Source organism: Zonotrichia albicollis, chromosome 2, assembly GCF_047830755.1.
Source record: "Zonotrichia albicollis isolate bZonAlb1 chromosome 2, bZonAlb1.hap1, whole genome shotgun sequence".
In the NCBI taxonomy this organism is placed as follows: Eukaryota; Metazoa; Chordata; class Aves; order Passeriformes; family Passerellidae; genus Zonotrichia; species Zonotrichia albicollis.
The window spans coordinates 41,713,932-41,723,621 of record NC_133820.1 but is presented as its reverse complement, the minus strand read 5'-3'; the positions used below and the strand labels follow the sequence as shown (position 1 = coordinate 41,723,621).

At 50.2% G+C, this 9,690-nt stretch overlaps 1 protein-coding gene across 1 annotated transcript; it reads right to left on the bottom strand.

The window, feature by feature from the left end:
* Positions 1-6,145: 6,145 nt before the first annotated feature.
* Positions 6,146-9,450, bottom strand: LOC141725188 (trypsin-like). Its single transcript, XM_074534933.1, has 5 exons — positions 9,250-9,450; positions 8,373-8,541; positions 7,527-7,780; positions 6,782-6,918; positions 6,146-6,386 (listed from the first exon to the last, which is right to left on the bottom strand). Exons 1-5 carry the CDS (start codon positions 9,287-9,289, stop codon positions 6,237-6,239), a joined length of 750 nt encoding a protein of 249 aa, XP_074391034.1. The 5' UTR covers positions 9,290-9,450; the 3' UTR covers positions 6,146-6,236.
* Positions 9,451-9,690: the final 240 nt, after the last annotated feature.

The window sequence follows — 9,690 nt, the reverse complement described above, 5'->3', positions numbered from 1 at the left end:
ACTCTCAATAGAACATGCCTTTCTCAATGACTCTGGCACATACTACTGTGCTGAGGGCGAGCACAGTGGTGAGACTGCTGAGGGAGCTGAGCACAAACCAGTCCCTGCACAAACAGGACCTGCTTTCCACTTGTGGCTGCTGCACGAGGCAGGGTGATCACTTCTCATTTTCTGCTCTGCTTCCGGGCCTTGCCTTCCTCCTCTTCTCAGATGCTCACAGTTTATTTGTCCATCAATTCTTCTTGCAACTCCAGGCTTCCCTCGGCATTTCAGTCTTATTTGCACTACACTTGCTTCTGTCACCACTTCTCCTGCTCTTTGTCCCCCTTCCCTTCCCTTCCCTTCCCTTCCCTTCCCTTCCCTTCCCTTCCCTTCCCTTCCCTTCCCTTCCCTTCCCTTCCCTTCCCTTCCCTTCCCTTCCCTTCCCTTCCCTTCCCTTCCCTTCCCTTCCCTTCCCTTCCCTTCCTTTGCTTCTTCTTTTTGTCTTCAATCTGCACTCCACTGACTTCCTCTTACTTAACTCCAGTTACTCTGCTCATACTTCTCACTGTGAAATGGAAGGAGGGCTTGTGGGGGAAGTTCTTGCTGCACCTGTGCATGAAGGCAAGGCCTGGCAGGTGTGGCAGTAGCCAGCACCGTGTGGCAGCTGCCCACATGCTCCTCTGTTCCAGCTCCTCGTCTGTGGTTGCTCTGTGGTCAAGCAATAGGAACAGCAGAGCATAAGCCTGTGCTTGCTCTGGTTAAGTGCTCAGTGTCTCCCCAACTCCTCCATGCAGAGTGGTGTCTGGGGCAGGATACACCTGTCTTCCAACCCTTGATCCACATACAGTTTATCTTCAGCAACAAACATAGGATAAAAATTACAGGTTACATTTGCATGCTGAGCAGATAATAGAAATTTCCCACAGGCTACAGTGTTCTATACATCAGAGACTCAGATGAAGGGTAGAGAGTGTCCTTATCAAGTTCCCTGAGAACAGCAAGTTAGGAGGAGTTTCTGATACCTAAGACGGCTGTGCAGCCCTTCAGATGGGCCTTGACAGCTTGGAGGGATGGGCAGAGAGGAACATTCTCAAATTCAGAAAAGGCAAATGCAGGGTTCTGGCCCTGGGGAGGAATTGTGCGATGCAGCAGCATATGGAAGCACTAAGCGTCTGGGAAGCAGCTCTTCTGAGAAGGACCTGAGAGTCCTGGTGGACAAGGAGCTTTCCATGAGTCAGCATTTTGTCCTGGTGGCCACAAAGCCAGTAGTGTCCTGGGATGCATTAGGAAGGGCATTCCTGCAGTGGGAGGGAAGCGAGGCTCCACTTAGTGTGTTCCCATTTTGGGCTGTTTGGTGCAAAGGAGACATGGAGCTCCTGGAGAATGTCCATGACAGGAGATGAAAGGTGATTAGTAGAGTGGTGCATCTCTTTAGAGAACAAAGGCTGAGGGAGCTGGGCCTGTTCTGTCCTGAGAAGAATCAACCAAGTGGCCACATCATCAATGTCTACAAGTATTTGTAAGAAGGGTTCCTAGAGGTGCATCCATGTCCTTCACTGCAATGCCAAGCGCTAGGACAAGAGGCAGAAATTGATGGACAGGAAGTTCCACATGAGTCTGTGTTAAGGGCATTGCACTGGAGAAGACTGTGCAAAGGAGCAGATAGGCCAAAGAGGTTGTGAACCCTCACTCTCTGTGGTGATATTCCAGAAGCATGTGGAGACAGTTGTGTGCCCTCTGCTCTGGGATGATGCTGCTTGAGCAGGGAGGTTGGAGCAGTGACCCAGAGATCCCTTCTTGGCTGGCCCATCCCATGATTCTGTCCTGCATGACACACACCCGTGCACAGCACAGGCCTGCTCAGGGCACTCCAGGTGGTTCCCACCCTGCACATTCCCATGCTAACATCCAAGCCTCCCAGAGCCTAAACACAGGGCCCCACACAGCAGCCATGCCTGTTCAACATCACTGACTCCTCAAATCCTGTGTCTTCTGCAAGGCTCCCCATGCACTGCCCTGCCCTCTGCTCACCCCAGGTATTGTGGTGTGTTTTTAGCTTCCGGGACCCTTTCTCAGGTGTGCCAATATTCCCTTCTCCCTTCCCCCTCGCCCCTTGCTGAGTGTGCCCTGTCAATCAGGCTAACATACCAGCAAGGCGTCGTGTGGTTGGTCAATTTCAAAGGATGCTCCTCAGGCCTGGGGAACATTGGCCCGTATAGGTGTCCCTAGTCCCTTGAGACCCTGCCCCTTTCACCTGGTTGGTAGCTCACCTGTCCCCTCCCCTTCCCCTGTCCCCGAGCTTAAAAGGTTAATCAGACCATGCGGCCTCCATTCTGTTGGAGAAGTTGCCCCGGTTCAGACCTCTGTAACCATGGAATAAACATCTGGATATAACCCTCCAGCAGAATCCTCTCCTTTTCTCTCTTCACCATTGCCAAAAGCTCTCTCTCCTGAGGTAAACAGAGTTCCTGACAAGCCTGGACTTGTTCAGTGTCCTGCTGCAATCTCCAGCAGCCAAGGTATCTCTGGGGTAAAGCACCACAGTGCCGCCTTTGGCCCAGCAGCGAGGGTCACATTGACCCAGGCACAATCTAACTGGGAATATTGGGATTCCTATTCCAATACCCAGGGAACTGGAGACCCTTGGCATGGACACATCAGGCACAGCCTCCTCTCTGCTGGAGTGCTGCTGCTGCTGCTGCTGCTGCTGGCAGCACTTGGGATTCCTACAAAGCAGCCCAATATCTTTGCTTTTTTCTACAACTTCTGTAGAGGAATCTGGGGTCTTTGCTGAATCTTCTCCTGTCAGCCTGGGGAAATGAATGCAATGGGACACACTCAGAGCTGCAGCAGAGGATTTGGGAGGAGCTGCAAGCATTGCTGCTCTCCTCTGCTGACAGGACACAGGGGAACATCTTCACTGCAAAGCCCTTCAGAGCCCTGGGCACTGGCATCACTCCATGTCCTGTATGGGCCAGCCTCACCCTGCTGTGCACACAGCCCAGCACGGATGGGCAGAGGCTGTGCCAGAGCTCTGTGCCCAAGCTCAGGGCACATAAACTACGAGTGTCCCTTCCTGCCTACAGGGATTGCCCACTGCCTTGGGCAGGTGAGCAAGGCTGGGTGGACACAGAGAGCAGAGGACATGGTTTTCTCCAGCTTTGTCCATTTGTGCCCTGGAGCTCTTTTGCAGACTGCTGCGATAAAGAGACAAGGATTATATCTGCTCTTCTCTGGCACAGAGAAGGTCAGGGTGTATCAGCACATCCTGTGGGGCACACCCTTCTCATCAGAAATCTCTCTGAGATGAAGAGTGTCTCCAAAAGGATAAACTGAGTGCAGAAGGAAAGCCAGCCTGTTCTCTCCTGGAGATCCCCCTCGGGAGTTAGAGAAGAACAGCTACAGAACTATTCTCTGCCAGGCTCCAAGAGACACCAGCTCTGCAGGTCAGCAGCTTCTCCCGTACCTGGGCAACACATCAGGCCTGACTGGGAGAAGCAGAGATTCCCCATTGCAACTTGCAGGGCTGGGAATCTGTGAGTGTGAGGGAGGCTCGGGAGGAGACAAACAGTGGGACACGGACACACAAACATCCATTCCTGAGGTCTCCTTGTCTTCCCATCAATTTCTGCCACCTTGTGCATTCCTGCGCACACACTCACGCTGCCCCACAGCCCCATCCTGCTCCGTGGTAGCTCTGAACTCTGGCACCTACTGCAGTCCCCCCTACTCTTGCCCAGCCACGCTCGCACACAGCAGGAAGCCAGAGGAGCAGAGCACAAGCAGCTCATGACTGCCTGCAGGTGTCATTGCCCACCGTTCCTGGGCAGCCAAGAGCCTTGGTGACATTTCAGACTGCCGCTGCCTCCCCTGCCCACCCACACAGAGACGCATCTCTTGCTCTGCACCTCTCCTCTTTGCACACCTCTGTGTCTGTGCTGGCACCAGGGGCAGGTGCCTGGAAGGAGGGTGCCTTTCTCCATGGATTTCCACCTGTTCCTTGTGGCCATGCTGCTCCCTGTGGGTAAGTGGGCATTCCCTTGGTTCTGATCAGCTGCACTGGAGCTGCTGCTGCATCCTCAGCTCTGCTCCCAGTTGCTGGCACTGCCCTTCCCAAGGATTCCAGGGCAGGGGTGGGCAATGATCAAGGTAAAAATTTTCACCACATATTTAATCAGGTAACCCTGCAAAGCTACTTTTTTTTTTTCCTGCCCCATTTCAATATTTTACTTGAGTGTACCAAAATCATAATTTCTCAAAACAGATTCACTGTTGTATTTGAAGTTGGTTTGCTTGTTTTTTTTAGAATCTATGTGTCTTTTTCAAAGCAGCTGGATACTGTCTCATTGCTTTCTTATATCCTGGTGCCATTCCATGCCATGTGATAATTTAAGGATGTGTATTATTGTCTTCAATGCATTTCACTCCCCACCTTTCATCTCCTGTCTCTCCAGGCTGGGCCCTTCAGCAATCACCAAGATACAGTTGTCCAGGTGGGAGACACCGTCACTCTGCAATGCTCGGTACAGGGCAACATAGTCAAGACCATGTACTGGTACAAGTTACCCATGGAGAAGGATGCCAGAATGCAGCTGGTTTTAAATTCAGTGGAAGGCGGCAAAGCAGATATTGAGAAGAAATTCCAAAATCGCTTCCAGAGTAACGGGACTAGGAACAACCATTTAGCTGTGCAGATACAGCATGCCCTACTCAATGACACAGGCACATATTTCTGTGCTGAACAAGATCCACAGTGAGTCAAAGGCTGGTGCAGCACAGCACAAACATTTCCAGGCAAACAGGGATCTGCCACCAGCACACACTGAGCCCTCTGCTTGAGAGAGCCCCGTTTTCTTCATTGGCCTCCAGGTGTTCAGAAAAGACACTGTGTGTCTGTTGGCCATCTGTCTGTATTTACCATGGTCTATATCTGCTTTTCTGCTCTTTCCCATCTCTGAATCACCTTCTGACTCTGTTTTCTTCTTGTCTTCACTACCTCCACTCATTTCTTTGCCATTCTCAGACTGCTTCTCTCTTTTTTCCTTCTGCATCTCTCTGGGTCCCTGTCCTTTCCTTTCTGTTCAGTTACACCTATTCTTTTCCTATTTCCTATTCCATTCCTCATCCATGTCTCCTTTAAATCTGTCTGGTATGTCAACTGAAGGTTTGACAACCAGGATGTGGAATAGTTCATACAGCCCATTCCTTTTCCAGAATCTCGAAATACATGGCCCTCTAATCATTGGCCCTACTGGTCTGAAAGGGAAGGGCACACAGCTGTGCAGTTGGGACCCCATGTTACATCACTAGCCCGTGGCCTGAGCACTGCAATGTAATCCAATCTTCCCAGTATCCCAGGACTGTAGGCAAAGAGTCCCAGGCAGCGGCAGATACTCATGGCTACAACAATCCCTGAGCTTTCCTTCCTGCCCTCCTGCTACTTTCATTTCCTGTCTTCCTTTTACTGTTCATTCTTAAATGGACTTTTGCCTTTTTATCTTCCTTCCTTCTCTCCTGCTCTTTTCATTACATTCCTCCCGTTATGGCTCATGTTCCTGCTTCCCTCCCAGCTCTAAATCCTGTCTTCCTGCAGCTTTTCTGCCTTCCTTCCTCACTTCCCTCCTTCCTCTCTCCTGACCTTTTCGTCTTGAGATTTGGGACACCACAGCCTGGTTCTGGGACTCTGCAAGCACAAAACATCAGCCTTCTGGCAAGGACCAACTGTTCAACATGGCAGATCCAAATACTCTACTGCAATGTCCTGCCCTCTCCTGGTCTCCTGACCCTCAACATCCTCATCCCTCTTCCATTCCTCAGGCGGTGATATTAGGAGGCCCAAAGAAATGATACCATACTGGAGCTGGTAGTGTTCCAAGAGAAAGAGGATGAATTTCAGAATCACTTCAAGAACTGTTGAAATATTGGCTAATAATTTTCCTGCTCAAAAAGAACAGAAATGATATTCTGCTTCAGAAACAAGAGCATGTAACTGACTGAAAGAATCCTGATGATGAGTCTGCAAGGTGTTCCAAGACCCTGTCAATTGACAGGCACTACAAATAATAAGTATTTTCTCCTGACTGGTGTTCAATGCCACTGCGCTCCATATAAAAGCCTTTGGAAGTTTCCAGCAAAAGCATGCACAAAGTAGGGGTGCCTGAAAGTTTTTATTGATTTCTCATAATTGTTGCTTGTCCAGACCCAAAAGAACAGAAATGATGGGGAGAAAATACAGGTCACACCAAACAAGCATCTCAGTTGGAGGCAATGGTGGACTGGATCCAGGAGACGTAGTTGCAAACCTTGGTGTAAACTCCGGGAAGGCCCCGCTGGGCACATCCATAACCCCAGGAGACGATGCCCTGGAGCTCTCCATTGCAGACCACGGGACCGCCGGAATCTCCCTGTGCACACAAAGAGTATGGATATTCAGCAAATGGCATCAGCCTAAGCAATGAGCCAGAGATCCCTGAGACCACTGACCCTGGAGGAAGCCCTGCCGGGCGTACTCTGCACAAAGTTCTACCAGGGCTGTTCCTGATTCACACTCTCCACCTGATGCTACCGTGCCTGACTTGAGCTCCAAGGGCACCACAGCTAAGGATGAGTCAGATGCCTGCTTTTGCTGGATGCGGTACTTGGCAAACCTTCAGGATATGTGTGCCTGAAGCCTCTGCTGTCATTGAAAAACTCAGTTTTACCAGTGCAGTGAGTACAGCTGACTCTGTAATGTGGAGGCCTCTTCAGCTAGGAAAAGGTGGGAGAGAAATGACTGGGTGAGGAGAGGCAGATGAGTTACCTGGCAGGAGTCTTTTCCTCCCTCCAGGTATCCGACACAAATCATATTCTTGGTGATTTGCCCAGGGTAGGCATCAGAGCACTGCTCATCGGTGAGGACGGGAGCCTTCAGGCACTGCAGCTCGTCTGGGTAGTTAGCTGCAAAGAAATAGGGAGAGATGATTGCTGGCATTGCTGAGTCCTTTTCAGAGCTCAGGGAAGATCTTAGCAGAAAAGCAAATGCTGGACACCCTGTTCTAGCAGCCATCCTGCTTCCTGTCCACAGTAAGCAGAAGCATGGGTCCCTTCTGTAGAGATGGAACAAATTCTACCCATGGGCCCACCATTCTACACTGCAGCCACCTTAACTTTTCTGCTACCTGGAAGTTCATCAGTTGGCAAAGGTGGGCCACTCTTGTGATACATGCACTGGAAGTAACCTGAGCCTCAGGAAAACCATCCTCTCCTCTGGTGCAGGTTCAATGGAATACACACCACTGGCCATGCACATCTCTGACCATGGGTGTGAGAGAACAGGGATCTCTGGTAGGAATTCAAGTTCCACAGTCCCAGATTTCACCCTTACTCTCAGAGAACTGACAACTCTGTTGACATTAACTGTGCAGTCCCTACACTGACGCATCACTCCAAAAAGCTGTCCCACAGCACTTCCCTGTGTTTTAGCCTGTCCTGTTGGGGGTTAATGGCCAGGTCCTAGAGACTGTCCTGGGCCCTCAGGGGTCTGTAGGCTCCCCCAGAGTACTCACAGCCACTGCTGAGAGTGTTGCCCCAGCCGGAGATCAGGCAGGTGGTGCCGGCGGCCACGCAGCTGGTAGGCAGAGGAATGGTCTGGATAGCTTTGCTGAGCGTGGCTGGGGTGGCCAGCTTGATGAGCATGATGTCGTTGTCCAGGGTGTAGGAACTGTAGCCAGAGTGCCGGATGACTTTAGCAGAGTTGATAAACTGCTGTGTGGATTCAGTGAGCCCCAGGTTGTGTTTCCCGAGCTGCACTTGGATGCGACTGGAAAACAGAAGGCACAGCGTGTCCTTTACTGCTAGGGGCACGTTGAGAGAAACCTCCCTGTCACTGAGTGCACTCGCTCCAACTCCCACAGAAGCCTTCTGGGGCAGAGGATCTTTCTTGTCCTGCAGGGAGCCCTGGGAATCCACACTGTGATCTTAACTGACTCCATGTTGGTGAATTTCTGCAGGTCTGTAAATACCTGGCAGCAGGTGAATACAGAGCAGCACTAGATCCAGATATTCTGGGACAAGGCAAACGGCTCCAGCCGGACCTTGATCATCTTCCTGTTCTCCAGGAAGAACGCTTTAGCAAGATTCATGTAATTGATAGGAAATCAAAGCCCAGACCTCTCTGCTTGATTATCTCATTGTTATATCAGAAAATTCTCTGCATTCACAGGAACGTTTGCAGAAGGGGAAAACCCCTCAGGATCCCTTGGCCTGGCTTCCTGAATGATCCACCCATCCCTTGGCTGTCTCTGGTGAGAATGGAGGCACTTGCATATTTCTATCTCATAGCTCAGAATGCCTGCTAGAAGTGAACTGGAAGACAGAAGTAGGTTCTAGAAGGATGTAATTTTTTCACTCACGATTTGTAGCAGTGAGCAGCTGACACGACCCACTGGCTGCTGATGAGGGAACCTCCACAGAAGTGATATCCAGAATTCAGGGACACCTGATAGGGCACAGAGTTCTCTGCGCAGGTGTAGCCTCCCACAATCTTGTCATCATCGTCTTCAGCAAAGGTGGGGAAGGCAACTGGGGGACAAGAAGTGCCATGTGTCAACAGCTGGCCGAAGGTAATGTGGCCTGTCATCTGCCCTGTGACTGCCTGTCTGAAGCCCCTCACTTGCAGGCTCCCCTTCTATGGACACTCAGGGCAGCGCTGGTGGGCAGGTCTAAGGCACATGCATTTGCTTGTGCAAACAAAGAAGGGGATCAGACTTACACGGGTGCCTCACGTATCTGCAAGTAAAGCCCTGCTGGCTACTCCCTGAGGGAGCATAGGGACACAGAAATGTTCTGGTTGGATCAGATCACGGGTGTGTCTTTCCCTGAATCCCATCTACTGAGACAATCAAGGGTTGACTGAGGGAAAAAGTAAAAACTACTGTGCAGTGACATCTTCTTGGAGCACCCACCGAGGGTCCAAAATTTTGCAGTTGCTTTAGGACTTCTCTGTCCAGAGCTATTCTCTGTGCACTCCTGAGTCCCGAAGGAGGAGGCAGCCTTTTTCTGAAGCTGTGGGCACATCTCCATAGCTGGGTCAGGAACCCCTATGAAGGTGTTCATTCTCCAGCTTGTGGCACAAGGCATTATGAGCAGACAGAAGATGGAAGCTGCAGGGCTCTGACTTGTGCAAGTCAAAACTGACTTGGCTTTCCCACAACAGGCTACCTTGCAGTTTTCATTTAGAAAATCAGCTTCCTATTAAATGGCAGAAATAGAAATAAAATATATACTCACCAGCCACCCCAATAAAGGCCAGAAGCAGCAGGCACTTCATGGTCTCGATTTGACCTCAAACCCAGACTGGCTGACTGGACGTGGGAGCTGCTAGAAATACGTTTTTGGTCATGGTCTTATCTCTAGTCCAAGGTTTTCTCCAGACAAAAAGTACACAGTGGAAAATTCAAAGATCCAAATGTGGAAATTAACAGGCATTGGTAGAATGTATAAATGTCATATACGTTAATCATAAACCTCTGCTAAGATAGAGAGCTATTCTAATTTTCCTGTAAGGTAGCCTTCAATCCAAAAATACCTTTCGGCTTTGGAAGACGTGTAGTTGTTTGTCTGTCTCATTCTTATACACAGCACCTGTACAACAGGAATAACAACTCTCAAACCTCTTTCAAATTCCACTGTGCTGATGGTATCTTTCTTAAAAATGCATGGTTTTACGCA

Excerpts from the sequence above, each read along its gene's own strand:
- LOC141725188 (XM_074534933.1), bottom strand. The coding sequence starts at position 9,289 with ATGAAGTGCCTGCTGCTTCTGGCCTTTATTGGGGTGGCTG. Across the intron at positions 6,919-7,526 it reads CAACACTCTCAGCAGTGGCT|CTAACTACCCAGACGAGCTG; the intron begins GTGAGTACTCTG and ends ATTTCTTTGCAG. Across the intron at positions 6,387-6,781 it reads GAGGAAAAGACTCCTGCCAG|GGAGATTCCGGCGGTCCCGT; the intron begins GTAACTCATCTG and ends TTGTGTGCACAG.